The sequence below is a fragment of the Myxine glutinosa genome, chromosome 4 (assembly GCF_964187855.1).
Source record: "Myxine glutinosa chromosome 4, kmMyxGlut1.1, whole genome shotgun sequence".
Lineage (NCBI taxonomy): Eukaryota > Metazoa > Chordata > Myxini > Myxiniformes > Myxinidae > Myxine > Myxine glutinosa.
Genome location: NC_136264.1, coordinates 155,915,764 through 155,939,598, shown reverse-complemented (window position 1 = coordinate 155,939,598; position 23,835 = coordinate 155,915,764). Strand labels below are relative to the sequence as shown.

Below are 23,835 nucleotides of genomic sequence, written 5' to 3'. Positions count from 1 at the left end.
AGGGAGTAACCAGGAAGAGATATTAAGGAATCAGAGAAATCTTGAAGGAGGAAAGTTTCTGTTAAGCAGATTGTCTGGTTTGTCAGAATCAACCTTTATGGAGAGATCAATCAGGTTTGAGCGAAGGTTCAGGGTGTTTGAGGTCCATACCGTCAAGGAAGAGGAAGAGGGAGGGGGAGCATCGGGTGCAGGACAGGGGAGGGGAGGGGTAGGTTAAGATGAAGGGTGAGAGGGGGAGGTTGGGAGAGTTGTTGATTGTGTGCCAGAGATGGCAGAAGAGCTAGGAGAAAGGGAAGGATGAGGAGGGCAAAAGGTTTGATGGTGATGGGATGAGGCACAGTTAGGTGAGGGGGGATATTGGGTGGGGAAGGTTGAGGGGGGAGTTTAGGAGGGGAGGGGTGAAGGGCGAGTTTAGGAGGGGAGGGGTGAGGGGGAAGTTTAGGGGGGAGGGATGAGGGGGACGTTTAGGAGGGAGGGGTGAGGGGGAAGTTTTGGAGGGGAGGAGTGAGGGTATTTTGGAAAGTGTTGGATGATTAATGACAAACAAACATTTATTGCAAACTGGGTTTATTGTGATTTTCAAGTGAGAGGTCCATTTGAAAACGATAGAGGAGGGGTGGAATAAAGTTGAGTTTAGAGAATGCAGAAAAGAGAGAACTGTAAGAGATAAAAAAAAAATTGATATGGAATGATTTGATGAGGAAATGGAAGAAAGGCTTTCAAGTCGGAAGAAGAACAGCGTGTTGTAATGTACCACTGAATAAAACTCTGCTGGGGAAAGTTAAAAAATATTTTAACAAAACAGTGAAAAACAATCTGGAAAAATTCCCTGAAGTGAAGGTGTGGATCTGAGAAAGAAGGAGAAAGTGTTGAATGAGTATGGTGGAAACTAGAATTGGAAAGATGATTAACGGCTGGAGAGGAGATAAAGGGGGCGGGGCGAGACAACATGCACACATGTGGTCGTGTGGACCGCGAGGAGAGAAGGATATTATTGGGGTTTTTATATATATTTTTTGTATTTAAAGCTTTAGGCAAAGGGGTAAGATGTTTGGAGGAGGCAGGGGGGGGAAAGAAAATCAAAGAAAAAAGTAATGCAGCGAAAGAAAGAACTTAAGTTTACAAACTACCGACGGAGGGGGTGGGTGGGTGGGTGGGGGGGGGGGGGGGGCGGCGGTGGGGAGCCTCGAGGGACAGGCCACGCAGCATGCGGTGCGATCAAAAAACGACCAATTGTACACAAGTTTGCACGAATTACAAACCAAAACTAAAACACAGTAACACATACACAGTAAAATAACCAGTGGAAATTTGACAGGGACATGATTGGGAAAATACTCAACTTTGATGAGGTAGAGAGCTCAAAGGACGTTCCTGGCTCCTTTCCTGGCAAAGCTTGATTTTTCAAATTGTGAAATTCCTCTCTCCAGTCGCAAGCCTCTCCAGGCTTGTGAAAAATAAATAAATTGTGCACCCATGAAAAACCCCAAATTTACGGAATATCGGGCCGTGAATAGAGAAGCTGGTCGCAATTTATTTACCGCGAATCCGCGGAGTCCACCTGTGCGCATGTGCGTGCGCAGTAAACATTGCTTTGTGGGATATCCCACCATTAACACTGTGAACATTGTGATTTGTGATAATTTTTTCATTCCCCTTATTTGAGTATTGCATTTGGGTATTGCTTGAGTTTGTCTGTCTGTCTGTTTGTTTGTTTGTCCGCACAGAATAAATGATTTTCTCGGCAACCGTTGGTCCGATTGACAGGAAATTTTCACCATAGGAGTGACTCCACCTGTATAATATTTTTTAATGAGAATTATGACATCATCGGTCACGTAGGGTGGGCGCTATTTTTGGAAAACCGAAAAACTTTGCACCTCTATATCTCCAAAGCGCTGCATAGAAAAATTTGAGACATGGCTCATTGTAAAGAACTCTGCATGGGGAATAAAATATGTTAATGATGGGTGTCTCCATTATGACGTCATAATTCGACAAGCACAAAACTTCATCCGATCAAGATGAAATTTATTGAGCATCGTCCAGATAAATTGGTGGAGAAAAAAAAATAATGATGACGTCATCGGTCATGTGGTTCGGCTGCCATATTTCTTTTTTGACACAAAAGCCTTGAAAACCACTGAAAACACGTCCTGGCGAGGGTCTGCAATCTCTGATTGTTCTTTCTAGTTTTTTCATTGTGATTGCAATTATGATGATGATGATGATGATGATGATGATGATGATGATGATGATGATGATTCTGATGTTTTTTTAGGAGCAAGGTATTAATGACAGGACAAATACAATGTCGGTTGATTTAGGAGATTCCAGTCAAGAGTGACAGACAATGAGCCAATGAACTGATTAGCAACACGGTGACCATGTACCACGCCAACTGGATTTCTCTGCACCAAGCTGTAGAAAAGGGACATTTATTCAAGATATTTTGTGTAGCCTTTGGTACTGTTCTTGACTATTGTTGTCTTGTAACTGAGTAATTGAATAGAAAACGTCATCTTGGGTTTAAGTGCAGACCTCATTGTTTTTATTTTAAAATAGTTTTTTCTCATTGTGACAATGAAAGATGACCTATGATGCAGATGAAGACAATTAACTGGAGAGAAGAATGAGATAACTAACAGTATTACCCGAAATACAGGAAGTGATTCGTGCAGTAAAGCAATCTGCATGCATAGGTTTTTGGAGGTTTGGAGTTGGTACCGGGTTGTATGCATATCGTGCCCAAGGGGAGCAGGGTGAGGGTTGGGAGACGGGCATTTTAAGGCCATTTTCCCTGCTAGAGCGGGGGTTAGCCTTGCGGGCCCCATGACGATCTTCTCCATTTTGCCATATTTTCTGCATCTCCCCTTGTTAACCCCCTTGCCCGCATTTCTTCTTCCACCACCTTTAGCCAAGTCTTTCTCGGTCTTCCCCATCCTCTACTTCCTTCTACATTCATTTCCATCACTCTTTTCAACCAGTCACTTTCATCCTTCCTCAACACATGACCAAACCATCTCAACCTGTTTCTCTTTACACCATCCATCACAGGCTCTATACCCCATCATCTTTCGCAATTCATCATTTGTCTTCCTCTCTCTCAACGATACTCTGCACATCCACCGAACCATTCGCATTTCCACCCTTTCCAGCCTTCGTTGCTGCTCTACGTTCATTACCCATGTCTCGCTCCCATAAATCATAACACTTCTCACACATGCAGCATACTTATTTCCCTTCAGCTTCAACGACACTCCCCTCCTCGTCAGCACGCCACTCGGTTCCCGAAACTTCTTCCATGCACATCTCACTCCAGCAACCGTTGCCAAGTCTGATCCATTTTCTTTCTCCATTCAGCATGTCTCCGAGGTAGCAAAATGTTTTCACACCTTCCAGCTTCACGCCATCTCCAAGATCCAACTCAACATTTCCTCCATCTGCAGCTCCCTCTGTGCACACCTTACACTTGAATGTAGCTGCCACACTGGGTAATGACCCTCTCAGACCACTACATTTTTGATGAACCCACGCAGCGCACATTGCAAATTGAATGGAGTTCACTCCGGAGAGAGAGGACAAAATTACTTGAAGGTGATTACCTGACTTGGTGCTGTAATGGTTAGAACGCCCACTCCAAGTCTGGGAGATCAGCCGTTCGTGCCTCGGCCGAGTCGTACCAAAGACTTTTAAAATGGTACGTACTGTTTCCTTGCTTGATGTTCAGCATTTATAAGGATAAGAGCACGGGCCATGTCCATGGGGAGGAGGGCATTCCTTAAGAAATGCCGCCCTGAGTGTAGTGAGAAAGGCGTCGCCATTGTTGTGATGTCGCTGGTTCGCAGAGTACCCTGGGAAGCGGCACTTCCCCAAAGCTCAGTGACTGTGTTTGTCTCATCTAACAGGTACGCGCGTGCGTGTGTGTTTTCCCCGCTACGAGCTGTAGATACTGTTAACAAAATACATCTGTGTGTTGGAAATGAGGAGAGTCAAGAAAGGAAAGAAGAGGAAAAAAGAGGAAAATAGAGTTTGGAGGGGAAATGAGTGTAATGGAACAGGAAAACAGATGTATACATTTTACATACTGCGTGGGGGTGTGATCAGGGAGCAGGTAAAGAAATTGGCCATTTTATGAAGATGGTTCCTTTATGAATTGGCAAAATTAAGCTATTTTTACATTTTCTTTTCATCTTTTCTCAAAGGCGAGTATGCAATTTCCAGTTGCCTTTCTTTGGTGGCCACTATTTAATTTTTTTTTCCTCGATGATGATATGGATTAACTTTGTAGCAATTTGGTCGGAGGATTTAGCCTAGCGTGTCTTTGCTTCAATTGCTTTACTGGCTGCAGCCACACCCACAGTTTTTGTATGGACTCGCAACACCTCAACCACAAAAGTTGCAGACAATGAATGGGCACCCTTGGTCATCCCAAGTTGGTCAGATTAGTTTGCATTCTCCCTTACCACAATGCAGTATTTTCTGTGTGCATGCTTTCTACACTGTTTAAAACAAACAAACCCGTAGTTTATTTATTTAAACATCGATGTCTCATAAGTTAATGGCTGATACATTTCATTTGGTCGGTTAGTTGCACCTCTGGGAGGCCTTCTTGGGTTTTATTTGAATAATTCTGTGTTGAAACTAAGGTGACTTTGATTGAAAAGACCTTGATTCAGATTAGCTCAGTTAACCTCTTGCCAAAATGATGTCGAGATTGATCTGAATACAAAATTTGATATGTTTTACCACTTGTTTCTGTGATTAATTCAGTTTGTACACAAAGAAGTGTTTCATTTTCATTCGCAAGCGATGATATTGATCCCGTTAGTCGAACTCTCACCTGTGCATTTTTCTGTGGAGGGGAAAGGGTGATGAAGACGTTCATCTTGAGTCCTATATTACATGTTTTGGTATCACTGACACTTCCTTAGATCTGTATCTCCTGTTTCATTTGTCCCAACTTCACTCTCCTGTTTTTCTTATTTTTTTTAGGTCGAATCCTTCATCTTGGATCATGAAGAGTTGGAAGCTCCGATCTTGGATACAGCATCTAAGCTGATACTTTCTAGCGCAGCTGATGGTACTGACCTACGCAGTGTTGATCCAGAAACCCAGGCGCGCCTTGAAGCACTGTTGGAGGCTGCAGGTACGTGTTAACATTACCCACGTTACCATCACAGCACAACAGTGCAATATGAGATTATGATACGACTCCATTTAGTTTCACACCCAGTATTAACAGATGACACTCGCACAAAATGGCAGTAATTGTAGCAATTATTTAACTTGACATTTGCTTTTCTAATTTGAAGGCGAGAGTAAGGAGCCATGTCATATACAATTTGTGTTTCATCCCAAGTGTTGTGTTGTACGATTTCCTCAATCCTTTGTAGATGGGCCCAAACATGTTATCTACTATTGGGCTAATGCGGGTGAAAGTCTCATCGGTGTGTCTGGTTATGCTGTTTACTGTTTATTTTTCAGGAGATTATTGTGATATGTCTGTCCTTGTCCACATTGATGGTTCCAGTTTTGTGCATGCTCCCTTTAGATTTTCGATTTTCTTTTTCATGCTTTTTCTTACATGTACCAATCACCTACGGCCATTGGTAGGCATTGGTAAACTCTCCACCGCTGATGGAAAAGCATTGTCTGACCCGGAGGTTCTCCGTCGACTCACATCCTCGGTGAGCTGCGCATTGGATGAGGCAGCGGCAGCACTCACACGCATGAGGGCTGACAGTGCCAACACTGCTGGACAACCAGACAAGTGAGTGTGACACACATAGTTGAGTTTATTCTGGCAGTTTGGCACCATTACTCTTTTCAACCAAAAAGTGTGAAAACATTGTTTTGAGAAACCTTTGCAGTTGGTACTAGTCTTTTGTACCAGCCATAGTTTGATTCAATTGTATGGGATTGCTTCCACAGGCAATAAATATTACATCTCCCAGCTACTTTTGTGCTCGTGCAGCTAAACGTTAAAAGTGTGTTTTCATCACATTAAAGAACTGGAAAAAAAAAAAGTAATCACTGGTCTAGATTCATCTCGATTCAGGAAAGTCTTGATACTTCTGACAATTGGCAGATGCAGTTTTTCATACTTGGTAATGTAATGTGCTGAGGATGGGTAAGGAAAAGGACTATAATGCAAGGGGCAGTCTCTGAGGCTGTGACACGGGAGAAGGATATGAGGGTGTTGGAGATATTGTGAGAGGGGTGAGGGTGTGGTGAATTTAGTGAACCGCATTCCAAATATTGTGTACAGTTTTGACACCACATCTGAGGAACAACATAGCTGCCATCGAGGGGGTTTGGTGTGGACCGACTAGATCATTTCTGGTGCTAGCTAAAGCTACAAGGAGCAGCTGAAGGCGATAGGCTTTATCCATAAGAAAATATCCAATTAGGATGGGGATCGGATGGAGATGTTTATGCATATGGTAATGAAGAGTATAGATAAAATAAGTGCAGAGGAACGTTTCAGCAGAATGAACATTGACAGGACAAGGAGCCACATGCTGAGAGTAAAGAAGAGGCGAGTTATGACGGTGGTAAAGCAAGAGGTCTTTCTCTCGTCGAGTAGATAAAGAATGCATGGAAAGTCTGGAAAATTAGTGGCAGCAGAAACAGTATATGGTTTAAAATGGAAATTAGTACTGAACGTATTAGGGTTAGTGGGGTGAATGGGCATTGATGGGACTAATAGGTAGCTTAGTTGTATGGGATGGGTGATTGAATACATGTCCTGAATGTGATGCTTGTGATGCTTGTGAGTGGGTCTCATTGAAAAGTGAATGTGCTGAGCTCTTGTTTGTTCCTTCCTCACCCTACAAACCCTCATAACATCCCACCCCTCCCTCCCCCCAATCCTCCAAAAAACCCTGGTCATATCCTCGTGCCTGCTCCACTGCCACCAGTAAAATTAAGTAGATAACCTGATCGATTCAATTCATCTTCGAAGAACACAGGGAAAATGTCGAAGAACACAGGCTTGATGGGAAAATGCCCTCTCCTCTGTATCCAAGTTTCTTGTGTATCCTTGTACATACTTGTACTTGCTAAAATCATTGCACTTTTGCAATATCCTGAAGCTACTTTGTTCTCCATTAAGCCATGGATGTTGATTTCTAAACCAGTTGGAAAAAAAAGAGCAAAATACCAGAGGCTATCAAAGGAAGTGTGCAACAGCATGGCAAATAATAATCTTTATAATTTACTAGCAGATAGCTTGGTTTCACCAGGCTGTTGTAAGGGAATTAGCTCTTAATAGAGTGTGGTTGGAATGTCCTTAGACAGCATAATCGGAGGGACCTCCGGAAATTCCGCGTAATGTAATATGTGACTTCAAGTCCTCAACCACTTTCTTCAACCTCCCTACCGACTCCCAGCCCCAAATCTTCAAGTCTTCAAACTTGTGTCCCTTCTCTGCCCCCATCCCCCCCCCCCCCCCAACTCACCCCAATGATCTGTTCTCACCTCTCCCTTTCTCCCTCATGTCCTTAACCACCCACCCAACCCCATGTTTGCATAAGTCATTCACTATTAAGACTGCTTCGGTTTCTCAGTGAAGTAAATGGATTAAAAGATAATATTTTGTGGAAATGACTCAGAGTAGGTTAAATGCTTAATATAGAGTAGTTATTTCCATGAAGTGAATGTCTCAGAATAAGCGTAAAAGTAATTAAATGTTAAACTAGAGCGGCACTCTGTGGAGCGCATACCTCCGCCAATCTGAACGGTTTACGTTTTATAGCTCACTGATAGACCGGATCTGCATCCGTACCTTAACCAAAATCTAATCAGCTTGTTTTGGTCACCTCCCCAACTCGTCTCAAGTTTCGTCTGAATCCATCCATAACATTTTGAGATATCATATTAGACTGTATGTAGTTTTTGGTCCAATCTATAAAATGGTGAAGAATGACGAAAATTATAGATTCAGAGCATCACCAAAATCTAATCAATTTGTCCTTGTCATACACCCAACACATCCACCAAGTTTTGTCAGAATCGGTCCATAACTTTTTGAGATAATTATCCTGCTCAGAGATAAATACACAGCAAACGGGTGTGAAAATATAAACCCCATCCACCTTTGGTGGCAGAGGTAATTAGATATGCATCGCTTGCATAATAGTTCGACACCGTCAACCTTATCCCACTGTGTGTGTCTGGAATTATTAACCAGTTTGACCTCCTTTTCAGTTCACCTGGAACTTAGTTCCAAGGAGCTTAAGCGATGGCGGCGTGTCGTCCGCCCGTTAGTTGTCAGTCCATAAACACTTGCATCTACTTCTCCAAAACTGCTGATGGGAATGTGACCAAACTTGGCACAAATTATATTTGGTGTGTTGCAACTCGTTTGTTCACGGCATGATAAAAATCGGAATCTAGGGGGGTCTATGAGGGTTTAACGTGGGTCCAGGTTTGACCCCCCCAAAATAGATATTTGCTTTTTTTCTCCGAAACTACACACACGATTTTGATGTAACTTGACCACAATCCCCCAAAATAGGTCTTTTTTTGGTTTGTTTGTTTCAAGTCTTGTAATTACGTTAGTATGATTCCACATGCTTCCCTGTCTCCAAACAACCATTGAAATTGATTTAAAGTACCGTGGTACTGTTTAAAATACCTTTAGTCGGTGTAGTATACTGCTTTATTCCACCAGTTGAGTGCCCAGGGGTATTGCCCATATTCTTAATGTTTATACCTCTGTTATATGTAATTTATGAATCTAATTTTTGCACCCGGATAGGCACTAACTGCAAGCTGAGGTGACAAAACGAACCTAGTCGTGGTAACAGGCCTGTGGTGGTTCATAGCTTCGGGTGAGAAGTCATGGAGAGGTCACTCCACCCACCAGGCTGAACGGCAGCCACGAGTGAATGAGAGGGTTGGGGCATTAAGCGTCGCCAATGATGTGTGTTGGAGACCTTGTAAAAGACCGACCAGAGAAAGATCGGGGCGGCGTAGAATATGGGTAATGCGCAGCCAAAGACTGCGTCACCTTGAAGCTCCTGGAGCGGAAGCCACGCACACCCGGCCGGAGTCATGCTCCCCCTGCTTTCCTCACCGGCGGTTCATTTAGGGTTCAAGAAAGACAAACTGTCTGCCAGACTTTGCCGGATTAAGGAACAATTCTCTGTCCTTTTTGTCCCCAACTCTGTCTTGCAAGGTGCGAATGTGGCCCAGTTAAATGTAGATAATTAAGACGTCCCGCTTTGTCATTGGTATCGCGGGTGTGTATCATCAGTTGTGGGTTAAAGAATTGTTATTATTGGTTCTTCTATATTCCTGCCATCGTGATTGGTTTATTGAATATACCTGGTCTTGGGGGAATTCTGGCTGTGGTGGCCACTTCATTTGGTTGTTTTATGGAGCCGTTAAGGGAAATAATTGGCAAGGGTCTTCACAATGATAATAAGACTCCCCCCCCCCCCTCCCCCCCCCCTCCCAATCCCAGGTCCGCAACTCTCCTTTCTCATTCAATCCTCAACCTTCCTCCCAACCCCAAGTCCGCACAATAGTTACTCACTGTTAAGACTGCTGAGGCTTGGCTATGAAGTATGGACGAAAAGGAAATTATACATTGGATGGAATTGATTGAATAGTTTGTGGTATATATATATATATATATATATATATATATATATATATATATATATCTATCTACACAGTGAAACCTTGACTTACGAGTGCACCAACTTATGAGTTTTCCGAGATACGAGCCGTCGCTCGGGCGGTTTTTTGCTTTGAGATACGAGCCGAGATCTGAGTTACGAGCTTACGCCACCCGCCACTAGGTGGCCCAACGAGCGTTCCGGTCACGTGGTTATCTTGCCGTGCAAGCATCTCTGCCGTATATCGCTGCTGCTTTGTTTTCGCATGTTGGTTATTTTGGAAAATTTCTTAGTTTTAACCATGGGTCCTAAGAAATTGAGTGCCAAGGGCAGTACTGAGAATAAGAAGAGGATGATGTGCTTGGATATAAAACACGCAATCGTCGAAAAACATGAGCGAGGTGTGCGTGTTGTCGACTTGGCGAGGCAGTACGATCGTAGCAGTACGATCGAAACATTTTGAAAGGGAGGAAGAAACAAACCTCGTTGGACAGGTTTTTATTGAAACGCCCTGCAAGTGAAAGCGAGGAAAGTGTGGCGAAAAAGGCAAAAGTCATCTCCTCCACCTCCGCCAGCATCTTCGTCTGATCTTCAAGGTAAATACACTTAATAAAACCAGTTTATTTCTTTGCATTGTGGCGGACACGGAAGCTCACTGGCGTGGTGACATCATTCCGCGCACCAAGTGGGCGGTGGCCACGCCGAGGGGTAGGCGTGGCCTCAGGATATACACCGGGCGCGCAGCCCGGAGCGCGCCAGCGCCAGTGTTAGTGAGCTCTTGAATAAAGACTCTTACAAATTACCGCGTTGTCCGCTTCCTCCTTGTTTACAAGCAGCGCGCGTAACGCCGCTTATTATGTACAGTATATACGAGGTCGTGCTTGTTTATACATTATTTGTTATTTATAAAGTACATTTTTATTATTTAAAAACACGTAACAAAAAAAATTGGTGTGATTTTTTGGGGGCTGGAACGGATTAATAGCATTTCAATGCATTTTAATGGGGAAATTTAGTTTGAGAAACGAGCAAATTGAGTTACGAGCTCGGTCACAGAACGAATTAAACTCGTAAGTCAAGGTTTCACTGTATATATATATATATATATATATATATATATATATATATATATATATATATATATATATATATATATATATATATATATATATATATATATATATATATATATATATATATATATATATATATATATATATATATATATATATATATATATATATATATATATATATATATATATATATATATATATATATATATATATATATATATAATTATATATATATATATTGTTGCGAATATGGAATTTGCCTCCATATCCGCTTGTAAATATTCCCCTATTTTCTCCAATACTCCCCAACTTTCCCGATCCCCCATTCCCTAGTCCCATTGCATGTAAATAACAATCAGTAGAGCCGACCTTCCCCTTATTCCCCCATTAAATGTCGTGCCCAGGTCCACCGCACCACACGTAGACAACTTTCGGGACATCTTCCTAGTTATTCTTATTCTATGTCAGTTAAGGCCTCGTCTCCATTAATTATGACTCTTCGTTGCACCAGAATGTGATTATATGGCATCAGTAGTGAGTTTAGGACCTTTCCCATACCTCCTTCCATCTTCCTCCCCAACAATTACAACAACAACAGAGGAGATGGCGGCGGAGCGGGGGAGGATGCGTCCTCACACCGGCTCGGTTACCCGCCATGACCATACGCTCCACGGCGTTACCCGAAGGGGCTGGCTGTCAGCTCCTCGTCAAGGGCGGAGCCTGGTAAACCCCCCCCGCACCCAATAAGAAGGGCGGACCGATTCCATCTGGGCGGAGCTAACGAGCCGAGGGCGTGTCACTCCCCGCCGGATATACGCAGCCGCTTGCCGGACGTGACGTCAGATGCGCCCCCAGCTTGAGACGACAAGACGCCACCTCGAGCGCTGAGAGACCTCCTGCATCTTTTGGGCCGCGCCATCCTGTCCCTGAGCACAAGGTGCACCTTGTGCTGGCCATCGAATACCCGCTTTCCTTGCCATCAATCCCGTGTGAGTCAGTTTTTGTCCTGTTTCTCTGTGGTCTGTCGGGAATAATATAAGGTTGTGTCTAAGTGCCTGTCTTCCTATGATGTACCTCTTGTAGTTGTAATCTAACCTTCCGCCTTAATATAACCTCCTCCGGAGGTCTTGAGAACTGAACCCCTGGTGTCGTATTGTGTCATTATAACCCAGCCGGGTGTCTTCTCTTTCCTATTGAGCCAGCGTAGCGCGGCTTCGTCGACGTTCGAGTACAATCGGGTAATTTGTGCGGACACGACGGCCATTCCGCTCGGCCCACCTTAACATCAAAGTCGTGTCTGTAACAATTGGTGTCGAGGAGTTGGATTCGGACCCGGGACTAAATTAGTTAGGCCCAAATTTTGGGAGGGAAAATCGATTCGGAGCGCGTACTGCGCTCGACGAAATTATAACGAAAAAAAAAAAATTGGATTTGTTTTACGAAACTCGAATTTTGCAAGTCGCGCTATGGCGGATCAAGACGGCTGGGGTCCGGTAGGGGAGAGTGAAGCAGGGTCGGTCCAGGACCAAATTGAGGGACATGAGGGACAGGAGGAGAGCGAAGCAGTGAGGGCGGCAGGGTCGCAAAATAGCGTTGTCACGCACGAGGTGGCCACGGCGTCCACGCCCGCGGCAGCGCCCCTGGTGGATTCGAACCTTTTCCTCCTGCAAATGAGGGCCCTTATGGAACAAATGGTGGGAATGAGGGCTGATAGTGAGCGGTTGGGAAACCAAATGGGGGTAATGAGGGACGAAGCGAGGGGTACTGGTGAGAAGGTAGACAAAAATTTTGAGGGGTTAGACAATGGGATAAAAGAGGTGAGAAATGGGTTAATGGGGGTAGAAAACAGAATGGCCGCTCAAGAGAATCAAATGGAAGGGATGCAAAAGGGGTTAGAGGGGGTAGAAAATAGAATGGCTGCCCAGGAGAATCAGATAGAGGGAGTGAAAAATGGGTTAGAGGGGTTAGAAAACAGTATGGAAGGCAAATTGAGGGACATGAGGGACCAAGCGGAAAGGGAAGTTAAACAAATGGAGCAGCAGATAGAGGGGGTCAGAATGGGGGTAGAAACCAAACTGGATGCTCACAGGGAGGAAATGGAGCAGATGAGGGTGGCATCTGGGCAGGAGATGCAAGTGATGGGAGAGGAGATCAGAAGAGGAGTGAGTGAGGAGGTCGGAGGAGTGCGCGAGGAGGTGAGGCACTGTGAGGAGCACATGGAAAAGGAGGTGAGAAAGGGGACTGTAAAGTTACAAGGGGGCATAGAGGACCTGACGCAGGAGGTGGAGCAGCTGACGGTGGGACAGACGGAGTTAGTGGAGCAGGTTCAAAGGAACACTGCGGTATTAGGAGGGTTGAAAGCGACACAAAACGACATAAAAAACGACTTGATAGCGACAAAGAGGGAATGTCAGATGGTACGTGAGGGACTGACAACGAGGTTGGACGAGGTGATAGAGGTAATGGAGACGAAGGACCGGCAGGTGAGGACGCACATGGAAACGGTCAAGGTAGCCTTGGAGGACGAGCTTGAGGAGACGTACCGGGGAATAAAAGAGGTGAGGCACAAATTAGAAGAAGTGGAAGAAGGGGTGAGCGAAATTAAGAAGCGACGGAGAGGAGATAACAAGGAGATAAAAGAGGAGATAAAAGAATTGGTCCAAAGTCTGTGTTTGGATCGTGATGTGCTCATTAACCGGATGAGGGATTCGCAGGTGATGGAGGAGAAGCGAAGAGGAAGAGGACCCGGTGTAAGTGGTGACCAATATGGTCGTGCGTATGATGCGCCAGGGGATTTAAAAAGCTTGGGGATTGGTTTGGATCCGGGTGTTCGTGAAAGGCCGTTGGTGAAGTGTGCGACAGGTCTGGTGTGCGAAAATGGAGGTGTGCAAGAAAGTCCGACTCTGGGGTGTGTGAGGGAAAAGTGCGTGCCAAGGAGTGAGTGTGCTGGCGAGAGTGAGTCGGTCGTAGCGAGTGTGCGAGGGAGCACATGGAAGCGCGGTGTGGTGAGTGTTCCAGAGGGTGTAACGGGAGAGTGTGCGCGAGAAAGGTGTGTGACGGACAGGTGCACGAGGAAAGAGTGCGCTGTCAGAAGTAAGGAAGAGTGTCCACCTGTGGTGAGTGTTACAGAGGGTGTGACGGGAGAGTGTGCGCGAGAAAGGTGTGTGACGGACAGGTGCATGGGGAAAGAGTGCGCTGTCAAGAGTAAGGATGAGTGCGCTGTCAGGAATGGAGGTGAAAGTAGTGAGAGTGACATGGAGCGTGAGTTAGTTGTGACAGGTGAGCGAGGATGTACACCTGGAATAGAAGGATGCACACCTGGAATGGTAGAGCGTGAGTGGGAATGCACGCTGGAGTTGGTGGTGAGGCACGTGGTTGGGTGTGCGAATGAGAGCACACCTGTGATTGTCACAGAGGAGGTGACTGAGGAGGGGGCGCGAAGAGGTGTATTGGTGAGGTGTGCGAGCGACGAATGTGTGCCAAAGTGTTCGGTGGTCAGGTGTGTGACCAAGGCTGTGAGTGGAATGAGTGTGCCTGGGTGTGTAAGGAACGGTACGAGGAGCATGGAAACGGCTGGATGTGTGAGCAAGGAACGGGCTGCAGGGTGTAAGCGTCCAGGTGAAGCATCGACGTTACACGGGTTAGAGGTTAGAGCGACTTTTAGCCGAAGCAGGCCCTCGGTGCGTGCCGGGCCTCGCTTTGAACGGCCGCGTCCAGGCTCCACTAGGCGGAGCTGGCAGCCCGATAGAAAGGGTCGTCATGGCGACCACTTTTTGGTGAGACGTGCCGGCAGGTCGAGATCGGGACATTGGATGGCTCCACGCCGAGGTGATGCGTGGGATCTCGGCCCGGGTAAGCCCCCGTCCCTGCACCGAGTGCCGGACGCATCCAGCCGCTGGCACAAAACAACCAGCATCCATTGCTTGGCTTTACGAAGCCGGGCTTTGGACAGGGATTGGCGCACCGAGAGGTATTAGTGAGTAGACTGGGTGATGAGGTTAGTGTTTTGGACCCAAAATTAGAGAAAAGCAAAATTTGATGATTGGCAAGGGATTGGCAGTAGTGATTGGCAGATGATGGGCAGTGATTGGCAAATTTTTGATTGGTTGGAATTTAGGTGTACAAAATTGATAGTGAGAGACCCCCGATGTGGTGGGATGGCAAATCCACCATCCCTCACAGACGTGGGGCAAAGGAGCAATAGTTTATGGGGTGTATGGCAGTGAAAACTAGCCCGGGTGGGTTAGGATATTGATAGGGATCTAGCGAAGATGACAGTAGGTAACGTTAAGATTAGTTAGTGACTGATACCTGTAGTGGGGACGCAGGTAGATTAGTGTGGATTATAATGACGAGGGAGCGCAATAGTTAAAGGGACGACTGGGAAGCGCAAGTTTCAGAAGGGAGTAGTTAGCTGAGATGATGCCGTGTGTGTGAGAATTGAACAGGTGTGATTGCACAGGTGTGCAACTGGACAGGTGTGTGGAGCCGTGTATGAGTAGTGAGTGTGTGGATCAGCGCGAATGCGCTTGGGGAGAGAAGGGTGCAGGTGGCACCAGGTGTGAGAGCACAGGGTGCAAGTACAGGTGTGTGGAGAGAGTTGGAGTAAGTGGTATGGAGTGGTGTGCGTGGTGCGAAGGTGTGGATGGGGGAAGAGTGGACCCCTTTCACGAGTACCCGGGGCGGGTAGTGTAAGTGTTAGGTAGAGGGTACAGGTAAATTGTGGTTGGATATTGGCATTTGTGGTGCGGTTGCAGAATGGTGTTGTGGATGGGTGCATTAGTGTTGTGGAAATGGCTGGGCGTGTAGCCTGTTAGTGTGTGTAGTTGGTTGGGCACTCCACCACTGTGAGGATGTCGGCCAGGTGAGGCCGCAGGTGGGCTCTGGGAGCCGGTAGAGTTGTGGATGGGGCCCGAGGATCCGGAGGATGGACCCGGGTAGCCCAGTGCCAGAGAGGGCACCGAGTGGGGAGAGTGCCAGAGGGCCTTCCCCAGGTAGTTAGGTTAGGGCAAGGAGCAGGTAAGCTCGGAGGCAACTGCAGTGGTGGAGGTGTGCAGGTGGGTAGACCCACTGGGAGAGGTACACGCCGCAGCCCAGAAATTGTGCGAGGGCACCGGGAGATGAATCGGGGGAGTGAGACCCCAAATTGAAGCGCACCACAATCGGGCCAATGGGAATTGGTTTTTAGAACCCATAGTGTAAGAGGGCCAATGGTTTGGCCGGAGAGAGACCCCGGGTAGTGTAAAGTTGTTAAAGTCATTTAGGAGATAGTTAGGATTGATGAACCTGTCGCACCATACGCAGCCACTTACCTGTGGTGATGATGATGACTCCACACCTGTGTTTTCTTTGTTCTGTGTGCAGGAAATGAGATTGCTGTGGATTTGTGAGACGCATCACGACGTGGATGAGACATTGGGGTGATTCCATCTCTCCCTCCCTAGGAGGGACTGATGATGAATTGGTAATGGCAAATTATGATGTTGAGTTGGAGATGGCAAATTTTGATGAGAGTTGAAAATGGCAAATTTGATTGGTTAGGAGGGAGAGAAGACGAATTTGGTTTATGGGAGGAACGGGGAAGACAGTAGGGATGTTTGTTGATTTGTAAAGTAGATGTTTATGGGTAGTGTTGTGTTTTGTGGATACAGTAAGGGGTAAGGGAGGGGCCATGTAGGTTACCTGGTGGGGGGGGGGGGGGCGTACGATAGGAACGTACCTGTCTCACCTGGTTCCCATGTGCCCCCAGTGTGCATCACCTTACATTGCGTGCACTTTTGCGCCCTTACCACCTTACTCACTTGTTTCTTCTTTTGTCTCCCACCTCCGAGGATCTGGCTTTGGGGTAGAGAGAGAGGAGAGAGAGGTGCTGGCTACGCAGTTGTGGGCCTGCACTTTCGCTGTTGGCTGCCTGGATCGATACACCATATGGACCGCAATGTTTGTGGCCACCCACAATGGACCGCAGCTCTTTTGCGGCCAAGCACCACCCGTGGAAGGACCTATGGGTCAACGTGGCACCTATGCCATAAAGGTGAACCACTGTTAATTAACACCAAGTGCACCACAAGAAGAGCAAGAGACACCTGCAGGGTTAGGGGTTGTCGAATTTATTTTTATTCCAATGAACAATGGTGACTGCACCGATTGGTGGTGGGGTGGTGCTTTTGATGCTCGGGAAGGGTGCTCTGCACGTTATTAAAGGCCGTCGGCCACAGAGCACTCGTGGGTTGGTGTATCGATGCTGGCAAGCGCGCTCTCTCTCTATGCATAACATCTGCATGTGTCCCTCCAAAAACAGGTCCTGGATCGTAGTGTAGATATCAGCGTAATCTTGTAAATAATGCTCCCTACCGGCTGTATGTTTAGTTTGAGAATTCTTTCCGGATTTGGTTATCCTGTGGGTGTGTTTCTGTGAGGAGAAGGGTGCAACGTCGCAGGGGGACATATTTACTCATTTGTGAATATCTGTAAAACTGTCGCACTCAGGGTAGAGTTAATAGTAGAGGGAACTACATTGCGTGCCACACTAAAGTAGGTAAAAATTTATCGGGTCGGGACGCCCCGAGGGTAGAGAAGGGTGCAATGTTGCGAATATGGAATTTGGCCTCCATATCCGCTTGTAAATATTCCCCTATTTTCTCCAATACTCCCCAACTTTCCCCGATCCCCCATTCCCTAGTCCCATTGCATGTAAATAACAATCAGTAGAGCCGACCTTCCCCTTATTCCCCCATTAAATGTCGTGCCCAGGTCCACCGCACCACACGTAGACAACTTTCGGACATCTTCCTAGTTATTCTTATTCTATGTCAGTTAAGGCCTCGTCTCCATTAATTATGACTCTTCGTTGCACCAGAATGTGATTATATGGCATCAGTAGTGAGTTTAGGACCTTTCCCATACCTCCTTCCATCTTCCTCCCCAACAATTACAACAACAACAGAGGAGATGGCGGCGGAGCGGGGGAGGATGCGTCCTCACACCGGCTCGGTTACCCGCCATGACCATACGCTCCACGGCGTTACCCCGAAGGGGCTGGCTGTCAGCTCCTCGTCAAGGGCGGAGCCTGGTAAACCCCCCCCGCACCCAATAAGAAGGGCGGACCGATTCCATCTGGGCGGAGCTAACGAGCCGAGGGCGTGTCACTCCCCGCCGGATATACGCAGCCGCTTGCCGGACGTGACGTCAGATGCGCCCCCAGCTTGAGACGACAAGACGCCACCTCGAGCGCTGAGAGACCTCCTGCATCTTTTGGGCCGCGCCATCCTGTCCCTGAGCACAAGGTGCACCTTGTGCTGGCCATCGAATACCCGCTTTCCTTGCCATCAATCCCCGTGTGAGTCAGTTTTTGTCCTGTTTCTCTGTGGTCTGTCGGGAATAATATAAGGTTGTGTCTAAGTGCCTGTCTTCCTATGATGTACCTCTTGTAGTTGTAATCTAACCTTCCGCCTTAATATAACCTCCTCCGGAGGTCTTGAGAACTGAACCCCTGGTGTCGTATTGTGTCATTATAACCCAGCCGGGTGTCTTCTCTTTCCTATTGAGCCAGCGTAGCGCGGCTTCGTCGACGTTCGAGTACAATCGGGTAATTTGTGCGGACACGACGGCCATTCCGCTCGGCCCACCTTAACATCAAAGTCGTGTCTGTAACAATATATATATATATATATATATATATATATATATATATAATTATATATATATATATATATATATATATATATATATATACACACACACACACACACACACACACACACACACACACACACACACACACACACACACACACACACACACACACACACACACACACAGTAATACCCCGGCCTACGTCATTAATTGCTTCCATAAGCCGTGACGTAACTCGGTTTTTGACGTAGACCGGGCGTAATGCCTGTTAGCTCTTTCACGAGCCTCGATGTTGTATACAAAAAAAAAAAAATCCTTAAAATGAAGACAAACCGTAAAACTAGAGTAAATAACTCGCGAAAGTATATAACTATCGCTAAACCTTAAAGAACACTAAAAACACATTTTAGTCATATTTTTAAATGAGTAATGAACACAATTAATAAATGAATTTGTTAAGAATAATAAATAAAATTAATAAGATTATGCTATTCACCTTAAACATGGCGTCTCTTCTGAACACAAACACACATTTTAGCAGTCTTAGCCGGCGGCGCTTTTTCAGTGACGTATGCGAGAATACGTTCCCTATCATGAATGATGGTCGATACCGTCGACCGTGGCAGCCCTAAGGCATAGACCTTATCGCGAATCGGTAAATATCAACAGAGGGTGCTCCACCGCAAAGCATGATGGGATCGAAAAGGGGGCAAAGGTAAACACGAACCCAGAAGAGGAAGCGTCTGTCTACGATCGACGCTGTGTTTACGGAAAGGAAGATGGGTAATGTGAAAGAAATTCAGCGTTTTTTGGCATTAAAATCCAGCGATTTAAAGAAATATTTGAGGGAAAAGGGGTTCCCATTGGAGAAGAGAAACAACCTGCTTATGCAAGAACGGTTCCTGAATGTTGAAACCTCGATCGGCCATACAAATATCGCCGGGCTGGAACTTGTCTACAATGTTCGTCATCTTTACAATTTTTTTGTTCGACGTGTTTCCTCCTGTAGGTTTGGAAATGTATGAAATTGTTCCGCTAGGTGTAATACCAACAAGGCACTTGAGAGTAGGTCTTGACTTATATTGGCTGTACACTTGCGAACAAAACTTGGGAGACTGTGCTTTGTCCTAATCCAAAGCGAATTTTCCGATCCCATGACGCATTGCGGTTCCGATTCGCGATAAGGTCTATGCGCTATCACCGACACTTTTTCACCTTTTTCATACCTTTTAATCAGATTTAACTTATCTTCCATCGTAACCACAATCCGCTTGGAAACACTAGCATTATCCTTCTTAGGACCCATGGCTAACACAGACTCAGTAAAGGAATACTGTACATCGACTCTGTTTTGAATGAGAACCAGCAGCTGTGCGTACGTACAGTATACTGTACGTACATTTATATATATTTTTAATGTACTTTTTATTGTATTTTAAATTGTTTTTTAGCTTCTTTTATTGTTAACTTATGTACTATTTTATTTATTTCAAATATATTTTTAAGGAATTTTTTTTTCTTTCACGTCCGTAGGAGTGACGTAAAGTCGCACATAATGACGTCCGCTGAACTGAAATTTACTCTGGAATGTCTCTCGGTCCCTGCTCTCAAATGTTGTGTTTGTGTCCTTCCCCCTCTCTCCCCATCTTGTCTACCGCTCCCGATGTTATTTGTTTTATGTGTCTGTTTGTCTTTCTGTGTGATTAATGTTCGCTCTTTCACGAGCCTCGATCTTGTATACAAAAAACAAAAAAAACAAAAAAAAAAAGAGTGGCGTAAAGTCGGATTTGACGTAGGTCGAAATTGGGTAAAACGGGGTATGACTATATATATTTACTTCCCGTAGGTTACGAACCAGCGACTCTGAGCCTATACACCGCCTGTGTGCACAACATACAAAAATGCACAGAAGTCAAAATTGCATGACTATCGGTATTTCTAAGCCACTGTCCGGAACCAATAGCTCTGAAATTAGGTATCATTCATCAATACATGTGCTCTGGTTTTGACGTTTACCCATTCAGACATAATCACACAATTTGCATTTCTTTAGGTAGGCCTATATTGATGTAGATATAGATTGCTATGCAAATTTGCTGTCATCCAAACAAGGTTTTTGCCGTGGTTTTTGCCTTGTTCAGTGACGTTAAAACTTATTTTAACGCAAAGTGTTCTGCATCAGATATTTTTAGTTTATTTGCTTATTTTATCATGGATTTTTCATCTGACTGCATGCTTCTGATTCTTGCACCTGCTGAGTACAGCCGCAGCTTGGCAGAGGCGTGTTCAGACGGAGATGTTACTGCTGTGAGGAAGCTTTTAGATGAAGGCCGGAGTGTACATGAGACTACAGAGGAGGGGGAGAGCTTGTTGTGCCTTGCCTGTTCTGCCGGTTACTATGAACTTGCACAGGTGAGTTCAAGCCAGGCTCATCATCAATAACTTAGATTTTCTGACGCATTGTTTGTTTATCACTTTAATACAGACCCTGGTAATGTATGTTTGTGAATGTGACCAATTTTTTGCAGGTTCTGCTGGCAATGCATGCAAATGTGGAGGACAGGGGTGTTAAAGGGGATATCACTCCTTTGATGGCAGCTGCGAGCGGTGGTTTTGGAGACATTGTGAGGCTTTTGCTTGCCCACGGTGCTGATGTGAATGCACAATCTACCACTGGTAATATTTAATGAGAGTTATTGGTAGACTTTCAGGAATGAGCAACATAATTTTGATAGCACAAACCATACACGATATTTGTGACATCCTTCATCAAGAGTAATGTAAGGATGGTTCTACTTTATTGGGCTTTGTGTGGGAATTGTGATTTAAAAATTATTTATAAGGAATGCATTCATTATCCAGAACAGTAAGTTCAAATGTATTGAAGACGAGTCAATTACAGATGATTCAGTTTTGCATTAAAACTTTCACAGAAACTTTAACGGAGTGGAAAAGGGCAGTAAGATTTTTTTTTTTTTAATCATCAAGGAAATTGAATAATTTGTTTATTTGATGAAATGATTACTGACATCGAGTTTTTTTTCATGTCGACAATTAATTTCCTCTGATTAAACCTTATTTTATTTTCAAGGCCTCAATTTTGATTTCGGAAATATTTAAATTCTTCCAACGATGCAAAGGATGTTCTGATTACACAGTGATTAATATGAGAGGTAAAGGCAAACAAAAATATTGTGAGAGTGGATGAAGTATATTTTAATTGCACTGCCAAAAAAAATGTTTTAAAATGTGCCTGTATTTGACCTTTTGAACCCGCCCAGGAGGCAGGGCCAAAATGATACTGCTCTCGTATTGACTTTGCAATATGTCGATCAAAACTACTAGGTTTTGTGAATTTCTGCACAACCGTTTGAGGAGATAGCATGACGAACAGATATTTTCTCAACCATCTTCTGAATTGTGTGGACAAGAAGAGGAAGCATGCACTTCCAAACGTGACTTGACTAACCAATTTCTACATACTGTTACGTGTTCCTCCCCGACCTCCTGGTCTCGGTATACCTCCGAACCCCGAGAGGAGCCACGGCAGAAAAAATATGTTATTCCGTGTCAAACTCAATAATGAAACCACACCAATGGTTATCAACAAACAAATAATATATTAAAAAGCACACAGGAAGAACAATACAACAATGGTAGCAATCAACCATACAATCAATATCTTAAGATGGTACCATCTTCTCAAGTAACCTAACTCAAACTCACTGCGCTCCCAGTGAATGGAACAGAACACTCCTCAATGTCTCTATAACTCGGAGGGGATCCCGGCGATGAGGCGAGTAAGGAGGTGTAGGCAAGGCGTGGACCGTCACGTGGTCCAAACCAACAGCACACTGGCGGTGGAAAGAGAAATCCCAAAGACGCGATCCAGACGTGTACATTCACCGTTCAATCCGCGAACCGCAGTATAATCTTCACACGCCGCTTTAGTGCACACCCAGCCCCGGCAGACCACCGGAGGGTGAGGCCAGCTGACGCGGCAAAAACCTTGTTCAGTGAACGACGCGCGAGGGTCAAAATGGCGGACGGCTCTTACTCGAGCCTGAGCCTCTAGGCGAGGATTCTCCGGAACCTCAACGCCTATACCTGAATACGAAGGTTTTTCAATACTCCCGCGATAACACCAATCGTACGAAATTCCTTTCACTGACTCAAACTTCACTCGCGACCTTCGCTCGACCACGCTCGGTACGGAGCTTCAAGACACGTCCTTTCACTGTCTCCTCACGCCGCCTTCTGCCTCTCTATCGTCGTCTTCCGGTGCTCGATCCTGTTTCCTGTCTCGTTTTTTCCATGAGCGCTTTTAACCTTTTACCACAATAACCATTTCCCTTAAACCACAATAACCATACTCGCCGTTTCCTTCAAACCCCAATAATAATAATAATAATACATAACCAGAAATGTTTCACGTGGATGAAAACCACAACCACGGAAGTGCCGAATCCGTAACACTTCCCCCCCTCAAGAAAGAAAGTTTGAACACAGCGAAAACTTTCTTTGCAGGCAAACTCTTTAAACCAACAAAAGTAAACTCACAACCCAAATCATCAATTCACGTGAGCAACAATACTCAATATTCCCCAAAAATAAAGCAACAAAACTTCGAACAACCCACAGAGATATCCAAAGTTAAGCAAATCTATAGCACTTTTCTCCGGGAGGCCGAGCTGAAAGCCAGGTTCCATGGTGGTTGGGTGGTGAGGCCTAGAAGTATTCACTACATGGACGCCTTTAGGAACGTGGAGTTCACGGTTAATCCGTGTCGGGAGGTTCACTACATGGATGCCTTTAGGAACGTGGCGTTCACGGTTAATCCGTGTAGGAATTTTTGCTCCGCTGCTCCGCAGTATTCAGTGCTTCAACTCTTTCTAACTTTCGTAATAATCACGGTTGGACCGCTTGTCACTGTAGTCACATAAATAGCGGTCTCCTTCTCGGCCACTACCCTATTAATCCTTCCTTCGGGAGCTGCCGTAACTCTGGGAGCCTCCATAATAATATCGACTGCGGCCACCACCAAAACTACCGCCATGTTTTCCTCTTCTGTAGCCCCCTCGACGCCTACGGCCTGCCTTCTCTACGGCTATGGTCCGACCCTCCAAATCCTTACCCTTCCAATCCATCTCTGCCTCTTTGGCGTCCTTTGTGTTTTCAAACGTGACAAAGCCAAACCCTCTTGACTTTTGCGTTTCCCTGTCTTTTACCAGCCGCACTTCCAAAAGCGGTCCATATTTGCTAAAGACAGAGGACAGAACTTCTTCCTTTGTTTTGAAGTTCAGTCCCCCTACAAATAACTTGCCAAATTTGCCGCCATCCCTAACTGGTGTGGTGTTATTTTCCCTACTGGGCTTTCTAACAACCATCGGGTTACCAGAAACTTGACCACCGGCCAAATCATTCCCGATAATAAAAGAGATTCCCTCTACCGGAAGAGTGGCTTGTAAACCTATGGTGACCGGTCCTGACACCAAA

At 45.4% G+C, this 23,835-nt stretch overlaps 1 protein-coding gene across 4 annotated transcripts in view; it reads left to right on the top strand.

The window, feature by feature from the left end:
• LOC137425439 (ankyrin repeat domain-containing protein 17) overlaps positions 1 to 23,835 on the top strand; it is a 221,706-nt gene that overhangs the window by 84,540 nt on the left and 113,331 nt on the right. For all 4 annotated transcript variants that reach the window (XM_068113878.2, XM_068113880.2, XM_068113877.2 and 1 more), the window contains exons 2-5: positions 4,996 to 5,149; positions 5,617 to 5,773; positions 20,604 to 20,751; positions 20,868 to 21,015. In XM_068113878.2, the coding sequence (XP_067969979.2) occupies positions 4,996 to 5,149; positions 5,617 to 5,773; positions 20,604 to 20,751; positions 20,868 to 21,015 (607 nt within the window). The remainder of the gene's footprint in view (positions 1 to 4,995; positions 5,150 to 5,616; positions 5,774 to 20,603; positions 20,752 to 20,867; positions 21,016 to 23,835) is intronic.